This window comes from Pocillopora damicornis, chromosome 2 (genome assembly GCF_964200805.1).
Source record: "Pocillopora damicornis chromosome 2, jaPocDami1.2, whole genome shotgun sequence".
Lineage (NCBI taxonomy): Eukaryota > Metazoa > Cnidaria > Anthozoa > Scleractinia > Pocilloporidae > Pocillopora > Pocillopora damicornis.
In genome coordinates this window covers 11,722,010-11,742,543 of record NC_142671.1, presented here as the reverse complement: position 1 = coordinate 11,742,543, position 20,534 = coordinate 11,722,010, and the positions used below count along the sequence as shown (strand labels likewise).

Here is a 20,534-nt window from a genome sequence, read left to right as displayed (position 1 = left end):
TGCGTGTGTGTGTGTGTGTACGTGTGCGCGGTCAAAGTTAATTACCATAAGTCCATATTGTAATTCTAATATAAGATTAGTTATTTTAAGTGAGAAAACCTGACGTGTTATAAGCCTCGTGGTTTCTTTCAGGTTTTCTCGCCATTTATTTTCTGTCATCAATTTTCTTCATTTTTTTTTTCCATGTGTAAATGTCGTATATGGCAAATAAATGTTGTATTGTATATAGTACGAGCAGTAGTTCAGTGTTCGCTAATGTAACAAAGAGACAAAGTAAAGTTGGGATAAGAAGGCATTACAATTGAAATGATCCTGCTATGACATTTGACAAGGGTGGATGATGTCATGTGTTTTAAACATATATCATTTTTGTTTCTGCTTCAAAAGAAAAGGTTGGAAATAAATGTGGGTGAAAAGTGAAATTTACTGTCTATTCCCTTTGTCCCTCAAATGAGACAAACGGGAACGGGTTTTGAGTGATATAACTAAGCCCAGACTGCCACCGTCATTTTGGATTTCCACCTGGGTAGATTTTGGTCACGTGCTAGGCAACGTATAACCAAAAACAAGATAGAATTTCATTTCAGGCCTATTTATCAATTGGTAGAGTATAACTTTCGCATTTTAGTACGTAGTATTTATTTTGAATCTTCAAATTGTCTTGAAACTTAAAAGAAAATTGTTCTTTAAAAATTCCCTGAAAATCGGTAGCCAAAATTATTTGTCTTGGTGTCACTTGATTTTCTCGTTAACCTGTAATTTGGTCAGTCGCCGGCACCTTCTGTTGCTTCACGCAGAAAAAAACACACGATACGAAATGTAATGATCGATTTTGTCCCCAATCTCACGCCATAACAGAAAAAGCTTTTGAACACCTGTAGACTCCGAGCGCTTTGGAGTAAGTAATATTTTTAATGAATCTTCGGATTGTTTTCAATTCAAGTTCAAGGATTCTAAATTACAATTTTATGAAAAACAAGGTTGTTTTCTTATTTCAGTGTGAATCTTCGCACGCCTGCCAGTCGCTAGCGCCCCTTGTTGAAACTAAAACGAAAAAAAAGAAAAAAAACTCTTTTAAGATTATCATTGGCTTCTTTTTCACCTCACCACTGTTCTTAGAATTAGCAACAAATTAGTGGCGACCTTTGTACAAAGGTCGCCACTTCGTTTGTTTATTACCAGCCAAAACTATCAAATGCACTTAAAAGCCTAAAGTCCAAAAAAATTTTAAAGGAATCGACCAATCGAGCGAGCGAGCGAGTGCCATTCTCCACATCATATCTACAACTCGCTCTTGCGCATGCGCGCAATTCACGAGTTAAAAAGGAAGCGGCTTGAAGGAGCACACTATAAAAACTCCGAGCTGCCACAGGAAGATGAGCTACTAACTCAGCCGAAACACCACATTGGAGAACAGCTTGCAAGAGAGTTTGGACGAGTTGATACAGGTAAATTATTGTTATTTGGTCGGCTACAACAACAAAATGCTTTCAAGGGTAGTTTTTCAGAAGTGCTGGTTGAGAAGTCACGTTTCGCCTAAGTATTTAACTTGATTTTCCAATTCACTCGATTTGAGTTTAGAGACCTTTAGTTTCAGGGAAATGTCAATGAAGGGGTTATTTAAATATCGTCACCAAATCGTTAAAATAATTTGATACACTTTCTCTGGTTTTACGTTTCAGTTGTAACCTATTTAGAAACTTCGAGAAGTTTACTCCTTATTAAATTTGTTTCAAGCTATTTACAAGGGTCAAGGTTAACTTAGAGGACAACGTTATAGGTTTTTAAAAATATTTTTCATGCCAAAGTTCTTACTTTGCCTCTGCCAGCTAAAATAAATATGACGGTGGCCGAATGTTCAGCTGCTAAATGCATCCACATTTTAAACAGAAATGTTATCAGTCTTATTATGAAATTTGAACGGAAAGAAAAAACTAAAATTTGTCAATTTGTGTTTGTATGCTTTGGTTTACCGTCAGCCCAAACAAAGTCTGCGGTGGATAGAAAGAACTTACATGGTATTTTCTTTAATTATATGAGTAGCAATGACATTTTATCTTCATTCGGCCGAACCACGTTATCGATCGATTATGAATTCAAAGAATTTTAGAGGGAGCCGTTAAAATCGTCTTAGCCTGTCCGGGAATGCATACGATTCAGCTTATTTTGACCATTGACAACATTTAGGACCGGTTTTAATTCAGAGAAAAGACATCCGACTTAAACAGACACCAAAAAAATAGGGAGCGATTGGCGGCCATCAAGGACGAAGTCGCTACAAGTCATAGCCATTCGGGCTGGTAAGTTGCGAGGCGATAAACCTGCGAACACGGGTTGAAAGTAAGCTAGTCTTCATATGACAAGTGAGCACCTAACAATGAACCATTCGAAAATTACAGTGGACGTTTTCCTAGGTTTACTGATTTCGATCTGTTTTCATATTTCAAGCCTTACCACCCATCTCGACAACAGGCAAAAGCGTTGCAAAGTTCATTTTAAAAGACATCCGCCTTAGCTTAATATCCTAGCATTTCTCCGAAATGGATCATTTCCATACGTATGCCTTTCATGAGAACATCGCCTCTTGACTTCTTAGTGAATTCCAATGCCTTCAACGTCCATCATTACGTCAAAACCTTACTATAAGACAGAGAACTCCATATTTACTAAACAGAGCTCTAACTACACTGTACAAGGAAGCTTCGCTTCCGTCTGTACGAACTCGCGGGCAGATTGATGCCCTTACATTCTTCAAATGCATCAGACTTACGTCCCAGCTTACTTATGAAAGCATTGTTAATTTCGAAATAGAAATGTGGATAATTTTTTTGTCGGGCTCCAGTTCACTGATTACGCTAAATCTAGCACTAACGATATAACGATTGACGTTTTCTACTTATCACAAACGATTGGCGGCGTTTAACATTTTTTGATATCAAAACACATAATAGCTGTATTTCAAAACGATGTGACTAAATACTTGGCTGTCAGAAATTTTCACAGAATTTCCGCCGAAATGTTCTTCCAAAAGTTCTTGAGAATATCAGATGTTGGTTTAGAAATGTCAAGCGATTCCAAATATTGATTTGGCTTTTTGGAGGACAGTTCTCTTCTTCTCTTCTTTGGGCATACTTTAATATCGCTCGGTTGTCGACACTCAAAGGTTCTTTCAAACTTCCTACGAATATCAGATGTTTGTTTTCATGCTTACATTAAACTCCCAAAGCGATGATGTAGAAAAAAGACCTAAGTTAGCAACCAATCAACTCCATTTGTAGGGTGGATTTGAATTAGCATACGGTCGTTTAACATTCAGTGTTGTTGAGGGGCCTTCTGACGCGAGATAATGTTAGCACACGAAAAAAAAAAACGTCCTCTATTTGCTTATCTTCCCATCCTTTTTTCTATCTTTTTTCCCCTTTTCTTTCCTGTCCCTCCTTCTCAGGACTTCTCGCGTTTTCTTTTTAGACAGAGAGAGCAAGCAAAACCAGAGTAACTCTGGGTACCATTTACCAATCATTTTATTACCTAAGTATGTAAAAGCTGTCAAAAAGAGCTTGAAAAAGGGATAAGGGCATCATACCATTTTTGGTCAAATTTAAGATGGCGGCTGATTCAGACAGCCAGAAAAGGAAGCGGCTGGAAGGAGCACACTATAAGAACACCGAGCTGCCACAGGAAGATGAGCTACTAACTCAGCCGAAACACCACGTTGGGGAACAGCTTGCAGGAGAGTTTGGACGAGTTGATACAAGTAAATTATTGTTATTTGGTCAGCTACAACAAGAAAATGTTTTCAAGGGTAGTTTTTTAGAAGTGCTGGTTGAGAAGTCACGTTTCGCCTTAGTATTTAACTTGATTTTCCAATTCACTCGATTTGAGTTTAGAGACCTTTAGTTTCAGGGAAATGTCAATGAAGGGGTTATTTAAATATCGTCACCGAATCGTTAAAAGAATTTTTATACACTTTCTCTGGTATTACGTTTCACTTGTAACCTATTTAGAAACTTCGAGAAGTTTACTCCTTATTAAATTTGTTTCGGGCTATTTACAAGAGTAAAGGACAATTTAGAGGATAACGTTATAGGTTTTTAAAAATATCTTACATTCCAAAGTTCTTACTTTGCCTCTGCCAGCTAAAATAAATATGACGGTGGCCGAATGTTCAGCTGCTAAACGCATCCACATTTTGAACAGTTTCAACATTTTCGTCTTGTTTCACCCGCAGAAATGTTATCGGTCTTATTATGAAATTTGAAATAGAAAAGAAAAAACTAAAATTTGTCAATTTGTGTTTATGCTTTGGTTTACCGTATACCACCAGCTCAAACAAAGTCCGCGGTGGATAAAAAGAACTAACAAGGTGTTTTCTTTAACAATACGAGTAGCAATGACATTTTATCTTCACTCGGCCGAACCACGTTATCGATAGATTATGAATTCAAAGAATTTTTAATTCGATCATCATCCCTAGAGGGAGCCGTTAAAATCGTTTTAGCCTGTCAGGGAATGCATACGATTCAGCTAATTTTGACCATTGGCAACATTTAGGACCGGTTTTAATTCAAAGAAAGGACATCCGACTTAAAAAGACACCAAAAAATATAGGGAGCGATTGGCGGCCATCAAGGACGAAGTCGCTACAAGTCATAGCCATTCGGGCTGGTAAGTTGCGAGGCGATAAACCTGACAAACATGGGTTCAAAGTAAGCCAGTCTTCAACTGAGAAGTGAGCACCTAACAATGAACCATTCGAAAATTACCTGGGCCGTTTTCCTAGTTTTACTGATTTCGATCTGTTTTAATATTTCAAGCCTTGCTACCGATCTCGACAGTATGCAAAAGCGTAGCAAAGTTCGTTTTAAAAGACATCTGCCTTAGCTTAATATCCTGGCATTTCTCCGAAATGGATCATTTCCATACGTATGCCTTTCATGAGAACATCCTCTCTTGACTTCTTTGTGAATTCCGATGCCTTCAACGTCCATCATTACGTCAAAACCTTACTATAAGACAGAGAGCTTCCTTCCGTACTAACTCGCGGGCAGATTGATGCACTTACATTCTTCAACTGCATCAGACTTACGTCCCAGCTTACTCATTGTTAATTTCGAAATAGAAATGTGGATAATTTTTTTGTCGGGCTCCAGTTCACTGATTACGCTAAATCTAGCACTAAAGATATATAAAAATGGACGTTTTCTACTTATCACAAACGATTGGCGGCGTTTGACATTTTTTTATATCAAAACACACAATAGCTGTATTTCAAAACGATGTGACTAAATGCCTGGCTGTCAGAAACTTTCACAGAATTTCCGCCGTTAAGGTTCTTCCAAAAGTTCTTGAGAATATCAGATGTTGGTTTAGAAATGTCAAGCGATTCCTAATATTGATTTGGCTTTTTGGTGGACAATTCTCTTCTTTTCTTCTTTGGGCATACTTTAATATCGCTCGGTTGTTAACACTTAAAGATTCTTTCAAACTTCCTACGAATATCAGATGTTTGTTTAGATATATCAAGCAATTCCAAAAATTAATGTGGCTTTTCAGTAGTCTAACCAAATAGACCAAATATTTTCCCATCCGCCTCGCCTAAACTCAGCAAATTTTATCACATATATTGCACTTTTGGTTTTTTATCATGTCTTCTTGCACATTTAATCTTGCAAGGACCAACACAAGCTCGTGCGACTTCCACCAGCTCCGCTCGGACCATTGCATACGGCCCCTGTACCAAGATATTTGTTATAAATGTAATCTTCTAAAATAAAAGTACGTGCAGGGTCGCACATTAAGAAGACACCCAGTATGAAAACTGGAGTTACAAGGAGTTCTTTCCGTTTTTTCTTTCTTTTGAACCAGAAACAAAACTATTCGATAGCATATCATGATGGTTAACACATTCTGGAGAGGAGACACAACAAAGGTTATCCTGCTACAAGTTCTTGTTGCCAATTCTCTACTGCACTTCTCGTCAGTCACGGGCGATGCTGCAACATGTAACACCAAATCTGGTAAATATTACTATTACCCAGGTCTTTTTCATTTATGAATATAATCATCAGTGACAGTTTTATTCTTTTAATTGTTGATACTTCATTCAAGAAGGGAATTTTTCACACTGAATTCTATGTTCCGCCAACTTGCTAATGATAAGCCAGGTTTTTACAAAGTTGTGGCTCATAAACTTCTTTCCTTGTCCAGTTATACCTGAAGTTAAAATCTTCTCAAGTCCGCCAGACCACACGCAACCTATCGGAGCAGCCATTAATCTGACCTGTGAAGCGCGACCAAGGGATGAAGACGTGCTTTTTCCCAGGAGAAGGGTCAAGTATATTCAGTGGTATGATCCCCATGGGAGACCTGTTGGAGTCAAATGCCAAAACGCAAGACTAGTAAAGAAACTGAAATGTCTGTTAATTCTTAAGAATCTGATCGTAGAAAACTTCGGGAACTACACTTGTGAAGCAGAAAATGACTTTGCTGGATACTGCAGAAGAAAATCCATTGAAATTCTCCCTAAAGGTAAGAATCAGATTATTCCTAACACAAATGAATTTGGGCAGGGTAAATATTTATTATCGTAGTTATTTCTTTCGCTATCTCCATCAAAGGCTGTTGCAATTAAATAGCAAAGGTGGATACGGAAATCAGCAATAGTGTAGGTGAAAAACAGGATATTTTTGCAAATTCCATTTATTCAAGCTTTTCAAGATTATTCCCTTCCCCCACCCCCCTCACCCCAAAGTTTCCACTTACTTGCCATTGTACTATTGATTGGTTATTTTGCAGAAAACTTAAGTCCACCGGAGACAACAAAGGCACCCCATCTTCTATTTCCTAAGGTGGTTGAAAACCCAAAGAACCATAGCGCTTTCATTGGCTCCAATGTAACTTTTAACTGTACTGCCATGGGTCTTCCAACACCAGCCATCTCATGGATGAAGAACAACAATTCATATGCAGTAACATCCAATGTGAGAGCCAAGGTTGTTTCAGATAACAAAAATAATCACAGTCAGCTCATAATAACGGAAGTGAAGAAAGAAGATAATGGCAAATATCAGTGCGTTGCAAGCAACAGTGCTGGTGAGAGGACATCGTCAGCGGCTTTCTTGTACATAAAAGAGTTAGGTAAGACTCCCTTACGTTGTTGGAAATTTTAGCTTTATTCAGTTGACTTTGGTCAATAAACATGGCAAAGAAATGTTTTACTTCTCACTCCTTCTTTCTGTTTAGTCCAACCCAAGGCTAAAATTTATTCTGCTTTAGTAGTCCCAATAAGTTGGTGACGCGCTACCCTGCATATGAGGATGTTGAGGCACTGAGCGTGAGTGATTTAATGACAACGAGCGCGAGCGAGAACTTACGGGTGTCGGCCCTCGCGTGCACGTGTAACTTGCCTTCTCTTTAACAGCGTACTAAGTAGGCTGGATGTATAGTAGTAGTTCATACTCATAGTGAGCCTACTGAAGAAACGGAAACTGGATGATTTTTGCACAAAGTTGTCAGAAAGTACTGGTTAGTCTTTCGGTTTAATTAATCCTCTGAAATACTTTCACCACAGTAAGCATGTCTTGTTGTCACTTCCCTTTTAGAATCCAAAATAAACCAAGAGTCAGAAAAGGAAAGATGCTCAACCTCCCCCCACATTAGTTTCTCCACTTTATCTTACGCTATAATTGCTACCTTTGTCGGTGCCTTCATCGGTGGAATATGTGTGGGGTTTTGGTTCAGAACTATCAAACGCCGTGGAAAGGTAAGTTTTAATGTATAAATATCTCTTTAATTTCTCCAAATCAAGAGGCCATCTTTTTTGACAAATCGTTGTACACCCTACTTTCCCACTATGCCTTTTCCCTTCCCCCCTCCCCCCCCCCTTCACTGTGCCACTCTTGTTGTCAACTAGAATATAGAATCACTGTATCTTTTGTAGGAACCAACAAACGCAATTCGTTAAGATTAGGAAGAGATATTACGTTCCTAAAGCTTTCTCTCTCGGCACCCTTTTATCGGAACGACAGGTGCTGACCGCTTAAAAAGGGAATGTGAACTCGGGGAATCATGTAATCCCCTGGTTATGGTCAAACCTTACCCTCCTTCTCAACAGTAAATGCACTAACTAAGCTCTCGATCATCCTTCTACTCCTTCAGGAAAACCCTGAGGAACTCAGAGTGGAGTTCGAACGATGTTTTCCACTTTTGGAAGTTAAGTTTCGTCCAAATCATCCTCCTCCTGTAAGGGAACCGCAGAATCCGCTCAGTGATTCTAAGCGTTTTTTTTTGACAAGGTTTTAAAACATGCAAAAGCGGCCTATGATTGAGCTAACAATATGTGATAGATTCTCGATTTTATGAGAGAGATCTTTCCACTTACATTCTCAGTATTGAATAATAATTCCTTCTTTCTATATTCTCAATACTGAATACTCTATGCTTTTCCATTTGTTGGCAGATTACTTTCCATATTGCGAACGATTGTGAAGATTGAAAGCACAAATTTCAACTGTTCAAGGAGCGTCAAATGTCTCTGTCTTTTAAATCGGATGCAGAATCCTAGTGCTAATCTGTTTGCGTTAGTTTGCTGTACGTAAATATGAATACACAAATAGATCAGGTCTTCCTTGTTCCCATAGGAGCCGTAGCGTATCACAAAAGTGTCGTGGACGTTTTTTTACTGTGCTTAATGATCAATTCTTGATCGAAAAAGACTCACTGCTTGCATTTGCCTTACTGTAAATCATCGATTTTTCCGTGATTCCGAGAGAAAATTTCCTGCAATTTTTTAAATTTTAACCCTGCCCATGATTTGACCCCTTTTTTCATGCTGATACTTGATAGACGGAGTTAAGTTATTCAATTTTTGATAAGAAAGAAACAATCCAGAACCTAAGGATAGCCAAGAGTTAGCGATGTTAGTGATACACAAGACAGCAAAGAATAAGGTGCTATCAGATAATTGATAATTAAATTTCTAGTGTTAGAAATGGTAATTTTGAAATAAGAGAATTTTTTTAGCAAGATATAAATATTGTAAAGTAGCTACAAGTAGAATCAAATAAAACTGATCACTTGTTAATCTTTGTAATTAGTGCTAAAGTACAAGTGAACCATAAGCAACTAAGCTGCAATTAAAAGTGGTGTTTGTGGATTTTCTAGCAACTGTTATTAAAGTAATTAGTTCTGAGCCATAACTCTTGTCTTTTAGGGATAGTCCGCGCATTTTCGAAATAAAAGCTATCATTACCCCCCTCCCCCATCTAAATCACTTTCGTAATGGTCCTTCCCTTATCACTCGTGAGCATAATTATCTCATTTAGAGCAGCTGATAATTTTGTCAGCACCATCGACTACTGCCGACCGCTGCCCCATATAAAGCTTACATGAAACTCCGAAAGCGATGATGTGGAAAAAAGACCTAAGTTAGCAACCAACCAACCGCCCTTGTAGGGTGGATTTTTAAATTAGCACACGGTCGTTCAGCATTCAGCGTTGCTGAGGGCCTCCTGATGCTGGATAGTGTTGGCACACGAAAACAGTAACCTTCTCTATTTGCTTATTTTAACATTCTCTTTTCTACCTTATTTCCCCTTTTCTCTCTTGTCCCCCCTTCTCAGGTCTTCTCGCGTTTTCTTTTCAGACAGAGAGAGCAAGCAAAACTAGAGTAATTCCGGGTACCTTTTCACCAATCATTCAAACATCAGAGAGAGCTTAGTGGAGGGATTAAGGCACCATACCATATATGGTCAAATTCAAGATGGCGGCTGATTCAGACAGCCAAAAAAGGAAGCGGCTGGAAGGAGCACACTATAAAAACTCTGAGCTGCCACAGGAAGATGAGCTACCAACTCTACCGAAACACCACATTGGGGAACAGCTTGCAGGAGAGTTTGGACGAGTTGATACAGGTAAATTATCTTTATTTGGTCGGCTACAACAAGAAAATGCTTTCAAGGGTAGTTTCTTCGGGAAGGAACAGAGGGGCTGGTTGAGTAGCCACGTTCGCTCAAGTCTGTAACTTGATTTTCCAATTCACTCGATTTGAATTTAGAGACCTGCAGTTCCAGAGACACTTGAAATTTGCCTTTTTTTGTAAGATTCTTTGTTTCATAAGAGTGTGAGGCAGAACCAAACAGAACTCGAGGATTAATTTCTTTTATTGCGTATTTCTTTTGTGAAGTCTTAACCAGATTGTGAACCCTGGCACAGAATGTCGACTTCAGCTGGTTTCTTCATTTCTTCTCGATACGCACACTTTCTTCATTTTATCTACGACACAATATTTCCTCAACATATTAAATGAATATGAATATTTTCGATGTATTCTGGTCGAAGCTGATAGCCCCCTGAAAAAAAATACAGTAGTCACGTTGACTCTCTTTGTTTGAAAGTGAAAAACGCCTTCACGAAGACTGTAATTTCATTTGGGTTGAATCTTTTTCTCTTTTTAAATGTTAGGCGAGCTACTCCTTGCCTTTTTTTCTCAGTAAGTTTGTATTCTCTGGTATGTTCTGTATTCGTATGAATTTTATGTGCGACATAAATTTGGCCACGAAGCCCCAAACTTGTCGTCGATTGTCACTAGCGTTGCCGCAAAGAAAAGGTGGCTTTACACTTTCACGGGGGAAAAAATGAGGGCTTATAGTCCGCTGATCCAACAGAGCAGTGACAGCCTTCTTCAGAATATTTGTGTGCTATTGCACAGATCATGTAAATACCAACCTCGATCGACCCAAATAGTTTCGAATCTTTTCAACAACATTGCTGAATTAATGCATTTGATAATTTTGCCCTGTCCTCCGGATTAATACCAGTCGCTAATATCATATTGGGTTTTAAAATTACCAAATAGCAAAGTGTAGCTTGTGTTGTCTCAATCAGAATATAAAGGGTGTTACTAGACTGTGGATCAACAGACCACAGAAGCTGCAGAACCTTAAGAAACAATGATTCTTTGTAAAATAAACGTAATCAGATAAAATAAAAAGTAAAAAGACCTTAACGCTGTCTGAAAGTTCGTTTTTGGGTATAAAGAAGAATACTTAAAAAGATAAATATGTTTCAACTGTCCTTGATGTCCTACTCTAATTGTGACAACATTCACAGTACTAGTACAAGGGTATGCAATGTTCTCCTTTTCAGGCAGTAACCGGTAGCATTTACCGCCTTTAGTACCTCTTATTACTGTTTAAAATTGCTTGGAATTCTTGAAAATTCAACAGGTAAAAGGATTGCTTTACCAGTTTGAAAATTTATTTTACCTGTTGCGCTTAAAATAAGGGAGAATACTGGTATGTAATGTCAGTAGGAGCGATTAGCAGTCACCTACCTTGAATGTCAATAACTGAACCATAATTTGAAAGCTTTAAAGGTTTTGGTACTGCAGTATCCTAATAACACCTCATTTGAAGGCTCTTAACAAACCTTTAGGCTGTAATTCATTATACATGATCCTGGAATGAGGAACTTAAGCATAAAGTAACATTGTTGCTTGTGATGACAGTAGAATTTCAGAATTTCAGGGTGGTTGGGGCATCTGGAACGAATTTACTGCATGAACATATTTGTATATTCAGAGTGATCATTGTGTGAACTTGGCACCCTGTGGTTGGATGTCAAAGAAATAAAAAAGAAACTTATTTATCATGTAAAAGTTATCTTCTTTAGACCTGAAAACAAAATCTCGAATAGTGCTAAGGTGTTTTTAGTTTCTTTTTTATTTCATTATAATTTTTTGTACAAAAACATTAATGGTACCACAGGTTCCAGAGGTTCTGGAGGTTCCACAGTCTGCTGATCCATTGTTTTGTAACACCAGAATATGAATTTATACAGCTTGCTTTTTATTTGCTATTCAACTGAAAATTGTTGTAAAAATAACAGTTTTTTGCTTTTAATCAATAGTAACCAAATTTTATAGAAATGTGGAAATCTTTTATATTATTTGTTTAGTTAGGAAAAATGTTGTTTTACTTCATAGTTATCCCTGAAGATCCAACAGGTAGTTTGGCAATTGTATAAACATACAAACAGTTGTAAGCTATTTATGAGAATTTAGTGATAAACTATAACAACTAACAATTGACCATACATCAACCACATGTTCATGGGGATATGAAGCACAGGGGAAATTTTGAGAGCACAAGAGAAGAGAGAGGGTTGCTGGAGAGCCAGTCTAGCTTCTTGAGTGCTCTCAAAACTTCCTAAGTACTTCACTTCTCCATGAACCCACAGCTGATGTGTGAATAACATTGTCAATGCAGTATTTTGAATGTTATTTCTCGAAATAACTTAGAACTTTCCAAATTATGATTATCCTTCTGTTGATTTACTTTTCATCTAGAGCTCCTAAACAAGTTTGTTAATTAGGATGGAATAGAAAAACCATCTTGAAAATCTCAAAACTTGTGGCCAAACTGGTTGGAAGTGCAGGCACTCATAGATGAAAATTAGTAGTCCAAGGCATTTGTTTGCTGACATCATTAGCATGCAGAATATGATTATGAAACATGCTTGCACCTTTGTATTTGGTTACCTCAATTGGCTAGCTATGTTTTAATATCATATGTTCAAGGCTCCTTACCAGTGAGTGTTCTTTAGAGTGTAGAAATATTTCTTCAGAGAATCTAGATACTAATCACTTGTGTTGTTATTAGAAAAGTGCATTTAATTTATGAAAACGTATTAAGCCCAAGAGACAAGATTTGTTCACTAACCATATTTGCTATCCCATTTTCAGTCACAACAGATAAGCCCACAGCTAGCTTTGCAAGTTTTACTACAGTTTGATAAAGCTATTAACCATTACCTCTCCAGTAAAGTCAAAAGCAAAATTTCTTTCAAGGTAGGTAAAATATGCCTTGTTTTTTATCAACACAAGTAACACATATTACTGACATATACTCAGTTGCTCAGTTTCCCTTCTTTTTTAGGGTCACTTGAACACATATAGATTTTGTGACAATGTGTGGACCTTTGTGCTCAATAAAGTAGAATTCCGAGAAGTAGGAGAACTTGTCCAAGTGGACAAAGTGAAAGTAGTGGCATGCGATGGAAAAGGTTTGTGCAGTGAAATGGCTTTTGACTAGAAACTACTTATTCTTTAGTTCTAGGTATGATCTTCTAGGCAATCTGGAGTGCCTCTCTGAAACGTGGATTACTTAACTTTTCTTGTTGCCATTCAACTTCACATTTATGAAAGGTTTCATTCCTAAAAAGTGGACTATATTGGGTTTTCAACAAGAAATTTATAGATGTATGATCAGAACTGAGTAGGTAGTTGAATGTAAACATGACATGCACACTCTCTTGAGGGGTCTGGTGGCATGCTCCTCCGAAAAATGTCTTAAATTGAAGCTTTCCAAAACGTGATTTTCAGCTTTCAGGGACATGGGTGAGTAACCTTTTACAGCCACACATTGAGGCAAGAATCAGTTCAAAAATACATATTTTGTGTCTTTTCACAATTTACAAAGGAGCTGACCCAAAATTATCCCTTGGCTACTGAGTTTCCACTGCCTACCAGTTGCTAATAACAACCTTAAATATGTGACTGGTTCCTTTCATTATAACCATATCGTAAAAACAATTTCATTGCCACAAGACTCTAGAAAGGCACAAACAACAGTCAGATCTTTTAAATGAAAAATTATCCCTCCTTAAAGTTTACCAAGGTTACGTCAGTTTTTTATTTTTGTTTTTCTTTCATTGCAGCATCAGCAGCAGATGCTGGAGGTTCCTGATGATGACTCAACATTTCCTGATCCTCTCACTAAAAACAAAGAAGTAACATCTGTTCCATAATGATCAGTTTTGTCCCTTTTAACCTTCAAAGCAACTATTACAAGCTGCTGTAACCTACAGGGCTCCACACGTATGGTTACAGTTGTGTACTTTTTGTCAACTGCATCAGTGTTGCAAAGTCAACAAGAAGTGTACATTAGATTTAGTCTTTGTAATAAGTAGATCCAACAAAATTAGAGCAGGATCAAGTTTTCCAGAGCTACAAAAGAGGATTAATTTCTTGTTTATTATTACAGTTTTCAGTTCAAATATGCACTTAGAAAGTGTACTCTTTTAGTTATAAGTAACATTGAACAAAGCAGAGCAGAAAGGAGATTCCAGTTAAGTGTGAAATATACCACAATCACTAAGCTTTATATTTCTGCTGTTATCTTCCATAGTTATGTTTAAACTTTTTCTAGACACAAATTACATCATATGCAATAATTTCACTAGAGTCTTTGAAGCTGGGTACAAAAGTGTTCAATAAAGTTTAACAATTATCACATTATTTTTGTCATCACTCCTCACTAGCACTCCATTCTTAGTTATCATTCCTCCTTGCTATACATTCTTCTGGAAAATTGCTTGAAGTTAGTAGTCAGGACTTACATTCTAAAACTTGCCCTTTTTTCAGTTTTAGAGAGAGTAACATGCTTTGGAACACCTTAAAAAAACTTGTGATTTGTTCTGTTGCAATTTCATCTTACATTTATTCACCACAGTCAAGTCACAAAGAGTGCCATGAGTTGGGGAAAACTTAACTTGCATCTGATTTCTCTGCACAAGATCACCCCTGAGTCAAACAAAGTCACAAGAATTAAAAAAATGATCACAAGTTATCCTTATCAGCATCTTAGGTAATGTATGGAGAATGAGCATACTGCTGTTAGGATGTACAGGATGAATTGAACCCTTGACTTTAACAATGATAAGCAGTATGCAAGTAAAGCTGTTAATAAACAAACAACATTGTAACTGGTACTTCAATCAACAATGCAGATGAAACTAATGAAGTTTATTTCCCAATTTACAAATTTTCAAACTTACTGTTTATATCTGGTATGTACAATCATGGTTGCTGTTGTTTTTATAAAATATTTTTTGGCTTTGTCTTGGTTTGGATCAATTCTTCCAACCATTGCTTCAAAATTATGGAAGTCTCTAGTGGTATTGTGACTGAGTTCTTTGTTCAGTGTAACACAGCTTGTAACATACAAGAAATATATTCCCAGGAGCAATCAATAAAGATATTCTTCCTCATCATCGTCATCAAAACCTTCAATCTCTTGTTGCAGTACATTCTGTATAACAGATCTAAATTATATTGAGATAAAAGGAAAATGATGCCAGAATTAGGTCACTTTGAAAACATAAAATAAACTTTGGAGTTAGAGATTTTGTGAAGAATTATTAGCATGGTGGATTGGGAATGGAAATGTCTTGGTTTGAGAGTGAATAAGAGTCATTGAGTTATCTCTATGGGAGACTTGACAAAATTTTATTTTATTAGTGCCCCTCTCTTCACCAAGGAAAACAGATTAATACTGCAAAAATAATTGGGAAAACTTTAGAAACTGCTGCCAGGAGGTTTCCTCAACCTGGGATGGATTGCAGCTTGAACAATTCCATCCAAGTGGATTTACAACTCTCCTGGTCATTTCAAGCTACAAGAACTGGGTGACACCTCAGCATTGATGGGGCCGCTACAGACTGATAGGACACAACCCAACCCCTAGGAACAATTTGTATTAAATAATGAAGACAAAGTAGTTCATGTGGTGTTTTCCCAACAAGAAAATTAAATTCCAAAAGTTAGACTTCTAACCACACAGATAAACTTAATTTAAGAAGAGTTTAACCTAGTATCCTTTATTCCAAGGACAATTTTGAACTAAATATTTGAACACCCAAATCTTACCTAGAAATGTCCAGATCAACATTATTGTTTTGTTGATGCATATTTGATATTGCATTCAGTAACTGCTGACCTATTAAATAATAAAAAATGTATCATTTAATACAAAAGGATTTTCAAAGTACTGTACCATTACATAAATATTATGAAGTATACTGTCCACATTATCAGGAGAAAAATCTGGAACCTAAACCTGGTTTTGCTCCTATATGCTCTTTAAACCTAAACTCCCTCTATCTCAATGGTAATTCTCCTTAGTTCCTGCCGCACAATTCTTTTAAATGCAGTTCTGAGAATTCAGAGTTAAATCTATATAGTCCGCTTGTTGATGTTCTTCTTTATTCTCATTGCCCTTCTGCATGATATGGTATTGATATTGCAGAGAGAAATTACTCACTGATCACTGGTTGGGGTTACCAGTAGGAAAGAATAAATAGGTACCGGTAATATATTCATCTGGAAAAATCAAAATGTAAAACTTAAACCAACTGTAATAAGCATGCACATCTATCCTCATACATTGTATTAAATACACTGATCAACTTGCAACAAGAATTTTGTGGATTCAGTTTTATTCTGATCAATTGAGATTAAATACTGTGACTACTTGAACAGTAACAATGTTGACTAGAATTGATTTCACTCACTGTAAGCAGGTTCATCATCATCCATATCATCTTCATCTTCTTCTTCTTCCCCTTGATAAATGTCATTATTCCTATAAAATCACATGTTTGAACACCAAAGTTTACTTAATACTCATCTATTTGTAGCAAAATAGTAATTTTTGAGGGGGCCTCCTTTAACTAGTTTCTCATTTCTCCTTACCATATCGCCCCTAAATCAAACAATAAGGCCATGAAAATAAAGGGAATGATCACTAACTAAAGGAACTCTTGATTGTAAAGCAAATTCTCCTTGTCAACACCTTAGGAAATGTATAGAGAACAGTATGGAGAATTAATATGCATTCTAATGTGAGGGTGCAAAGGGTTGACAAGACATGATCTTATTTTCATACTCACTCAGTTTAAAAAAAATGTATCATTGGTCAATAATTATTTTAGCACTTTGCCTGTTGATGTACAAGTACTGTTCAAAGAGGTTTCCTGCATTATTGGTAAAAAAGTAGTTGGAATACTTTTGCTGAACATATAACAGTGATTTTAAAAATCATCAAAAATATAAACTTCTTACATCTCAGTGGTTTTTAGTCCTTGCAGTGGGATATGATTGACTTCATCAATCTTAAGGCTGGATGATGAAGACTGAAACGAAAAATTGTGCAAAAAAGATTGTCCTTATACTTGAGTTGATGTCAAAAACTTTCCAATTAAACTTATTTATTTATTTATTTATTTATAATAACTTCATTTGCCTAAATAATAAGATAATAATAATAATAATAATAATATAAAGAATAAAATAACATCAAAATGCAAAATGGCAAAAAGGGTGAAGCCAGAGAGGAACTAAATCCTCATTAACGGCAGCCCCCAGAATAAAAGCAATATGCAATAAAGATAGAACTAAAATATAAAGGTAAAAATTATTTGAAAAAAAACTTAATTGATAAATAGATATTGATGCAATATTATTGATATTAGTTAAAAATGTGTTCTTTCTGTTTTTTTTTAACTTACTAGCAGAGCTAGAGCTAATTATGTCATTTGGCGAGTCATTCCAGATTTTTATATATTTATACCAAAAAGAGTTCTTGAGGATATTTGTTCGAGCATAAGGCGTCCAGATTTTGACACTGTTGGTAGATCTCGTCCGACTATTGGAGAAAGTTAAGTAATTACATAAGTCCACTCTTGAAAAACCATTAATGAATTTGAATAATTGCACTAAACTAAGAAATTCACGACGCGGGTTGAGTGTTGGCCAGCCAAGATACTCCAAACGTTCACTATAGTCGATAGAACTACCAAGGATCCTCCTGGAAGCATTCCTTTGCACTCTTTCAAGCTTATCAGACAGATATTGTTGATGTGGATTCCACACAGGACAAGCATACTCAACAATTGGCCGAACCATAGACTTATATCCAATTGTTATTGCTTCAGAGCATTTCCCAAATGTGCGCTTTAGTAGGCCAAGTATAAACTTGGTCCATTTTCACAGTTAATCTTATCAAAACATTTTGGTAGTGACACTTCCCCTTTACATTTCTGCTTTGCGAGAAAAAGATAGTATTGGCTTTTATAATTTTATCGCTTGAACGAGGTTTGATCCGTGGAAATAACAACGTACACCTATCACTTGAGAAGTCTTGCTAAACAGTTCCATGGTTTTCTGTTGGGGATTCACGCTGTCTTGCTCTAATAACTTCATGAGGGCCATTTCTTCCACCTGAAACATTATAGTAAGAGACAAAACGCTTCGATTTTTGAGCAAGGTAAACTAAAAATTTGGAAATTCAGTAGAGGCTTCACCTTCAGCTTGTTCAGCTGTTCCATTAGCTTAGCCTTTTCTTCCCTCAGAAACGCCTCTTCCTTGAGGAGAATTTCATTCTGCAACTTCTCTAAAGATGCCATGAGATTCTATAAAGGTTTAAGATCAGAAAATGTCGCAAAACAAATTTTTTTTTTGGTCGGCGGCCATCATTGCAAATAAATGCCAGGCGGCAGATTATAACGAGTGGGAGCTGGATCCTAGGACAGACTAGTGAACATACATAACAAAATGACCCAAACAGGGCGAGTTGGGTGATTTCACTGACTTGGTGTGTCTAAAAATCCTTGGGGAAGTTGGGATTGTTAAGAAAGGACTAGTGGGTAAGTTACACTGCGAAAAAGCTATAATTTCCCTCTTAAGTATAAAACACGCTCGATTTAAAAGGCAACAACGTTGAGGGCAAAGTCTCAACAGAAATTTGCATTGTCGTTAAAGTCACGCAATAATACACACCCAGGCGGATGGCGTTCCTCTCTTACAAAGGAGGACATAAGTTGGAAAAAAAAGTCCAATAAGTTACGATGGAAACTATCTGTCACCGTTCAGTAATAGGGAGTGAAGTCGTGTCTCCCTAGTGACGCAAGACGAACACAAAATCATCGTTTCCTCGCGGTTTTGGGATTAGGTCGTTCGTATTTCCTAAGGCTGTGTTCGCCACGGAATCTTCGTCATTATTGTATTTAAAATAAGTTGACTTCTATTTAGCTTTCTTTCTTTAATTGTCTTAGTTTCGTTTAAATCCTCTTTTAATTATGTCGAAATATCTTGCAACAGTGAATTAAAAGAGCCATCTTTACTTCATAGATTGCAACCTCTAATTTTAATTTTGCAGGTGACTGATTTTGGATCACGTTACTCAATAAAAAACCTTCAGAATAGTTTCACCTCCAAGCTCAAATTTACTTTCAATACCTCTATTTCAGTACACTTTCTCTTGATCAAGTTATTTTTGTAAATTAGAAACTATTTAACGATTCAAAAAACGATTCAATTTAGTGATATTGGTAGAACCAATTTGTGCATATTTTAGATCACTTGCTCTCTCAACGGTCCATGTCCTCGATGTTTAATTATCTGCACGTAGGGTTTCATCAGATTCTGCTTGTCGCCTAAAAGTTGATTTTTTTTTTCATTCTCCTATCCAGCCATTCCGAAGCCCACAGTGTTTGTCCTTGGCTGCAGTGGATCTGTGGGGTCTGCCACGGTGAGAGCTCTGTCTGAAAAGTACTCAGACAAAGTTAAAATCCTAGCTGGAACCAGAGACCCAACATTAGAGAGGGCAGTCGTGTTAAAAACCCTACCAGGAGTGACTGTCCTTCGAGCTGACATGAATGACAAAGAGGGATTGCGTGAGCTGTTACGTGGCGTGATGTCTTTGTTTATTGTGACCCCAACCAATGGCTGGAAACTTGCGATTGGAGCAGCACTGGAAGCCAAGTCATCTGGAGTTAAACACATCCTTACTGTGAGTGTCCTTACTGTCGAGATAACCGATTCCATCCACGGAAAACAGTATGGCGAGCTGGAATCAAGTGTGAAGGATCTAGATATACCGTACACTTTTATTCGCCTTCCTCCTTTTGTTGACAACTATTGGGGCCACAAACAGTCTATTCAAGAGAAGTCATCATTTAGTACCCCAGGGGACCCAACTAAACCTTTCTCAGCTGTTGTGGTAGCTGATGCTGGGAGGGCTGCGGCGGCAATCATGGTCGAACCAGAGAAGCATTATGGAAAGACCTACAAGTTGATAAGCAATCGCCATACTCTGGGAGAGCTTGCTAGCACTTACAGCGAAGTCTTCGGAAGGAAAATTAAATATGAACGAATCTCTTACGAGAATTGTAGAAAGCGTCTCATCAACGTGGTTGGTTTTAGTGAAGAGGACGCCGATGGAATCTTAGAAATCTACCGGATGACGGATGAAGAGAATCCTTTGATCGATGATCCCGATATGACACACTTCACCAAGATCACTGGCGAAGAGCCTACTACTTTAAAGGAGTGGGTGATTGAGGTAGCTGCAGCCTTCAAGTGACTGAGTTTTACTATCAAGGCATTGTTCACTAAGACTAGTATAAACAAAATAAAGCTTTTAAAAGAAAATGAGCTTGAAATTTCTACATGCGAGCGCTTCCCCTCCTTGTTGTTGAAAAAAATTGGTATGAGCGCAGCAGTTTAGATTATGCATACACTTACTATCAGGTAAGAGAAACCGATTAAGCTGGTGGAAAACCCTGAGATGACACGCAGAGGAAATAGTTTGGAGGTTCAAAATCTTTTCCCTTTCAACCCTGTAGGTTGCGTCAAACGAAAGTCACATCTTCGGAATTATTTCCAAAGGCATCCTTTTACGTCCCGATCGTACCAG

The 20,534-nt window shown here is 37.2% G+C and overlaps 4 protein-coding genes across 6 annotated transcripts; 3 read left to right on the top strand and 1 right to left on the bottom strand.

Moving 5' to 3' along the window:
* The first annotated feature begins 1,347 nt into the window (after positions 1-1,347).
* On the top strand, positions 1,348-9,154 carry LOC113668306 (fibroblast growth factor receptor-like). Of its 2 annotated transcripts, none has more exons than XM_089195567.1 (6): positions 1,348-1,448; positions 5,866-6,017; positions 6,208-6,528; positions 6,796-7,137; positions 7,602-7,762; positions 8,459-9,154. In XM_089195567.1, the coding sequence occupies exons 2-6, from the start codon at positions 5,891-5,893 to the stop codon at positions 8,492-8,494; spliced, it is 987 nt and encodes a 328-aa protein (XP_089051693.1). In that variant the 5' UTR covers positions 1,348-1,448; positions 5,866-5,890; the 3' UTR covers positions 8,495-9,154. The 2 variants fall into 2 exon arrangements, with proteins under 2 accessions (XP_089051693.1, XP_089051694.1); XM_089195568.1 differs by lacking the exon at positions 8,459-9,154 and adding an exon at positions 8,158-8,393.
* A 260-nt stretch (positions 9,155-9,414) lies between these two features.
* On the top strand, positions 9,415-14,296 carry LOC113668305 (transcription initiation factor IIA subunit 2). Its single transcript, XM_027184190.2, has 4 exons — positions 9,415-9,911; positions 12,743-12,847; positions 12,936-13,062; positions 13,717-14,296. The coding sequence occupies exons 1-4, from the start codon at positions 9,840-9,842 to the stop codon at positions 13,743-13,745; spliced, it is 333 nt and encodes a 110-aa protein (XP_027039991.1). The 5' UTR covers positions 9,415-9,839; the 3' UTR covers positions 13,746-14,296.
* Positions 14,297-14,782: 486 nt separating this feature from the next.
* LOC113668304 (uncharacterized) lies at positions 14,783-18,330 on the bottom strand. Of its 2 annotated transcripts, none has more exons than XM_089195583.1 (6): positions 18,142-18,330; positions 17,960-18,058; positions 16,901-16,971; positions 16,351-16,421; positions 15,707-15,776; positions 14,783-15,102 (listed from the first exon to the last, which is right to left on the bottom strand). In XM_089195583.1, the coding sequence occupies exons 1-6, from the start codon at positions 18,241-18,243 to the stop codon at positions 15,027-15,029; spliced, it is 489 nt and encodes a 162-aa protein (XP_089051709.1). In that variant the 5' UTR covers positions 18,244-18,330; the 3' UTR covers positions 14,783-15,026. The 2 variants fall into 2 exon arrangements, with proteins under 2 accessions (XP_089051709.1, XP_089051710.1); XM_089195584.1 differs by having other exon boundaries at positions 16,901-16,972; positions 17,967-18,058.
* Positions 18,331-18,352: 22 nt separating this feature from the next.
* Positions 18,353-20,269, top strand: LOC113668340 (nmrA-like family domain-containing protein 1). Its single transcript, XM_027184228.2, has 2 exons — positions 18,353-18,483; positions 19,309-20,269. The coding sequence occupies exon 2, from the start codon at positions 19,491-19,493 to the stop codon at positions 20,199-20,201; it is 711 nt and encodes a 236-aa protein (XP_027040029.2). The 5' UTR covers positions 18,353-18,483; positions 19,309-19,490; the 3' UTR covers positions 20,202-20,269.
* The last annotated feature ends 265 nt before the right edge of the window (positions 20,270-20,534 follow it).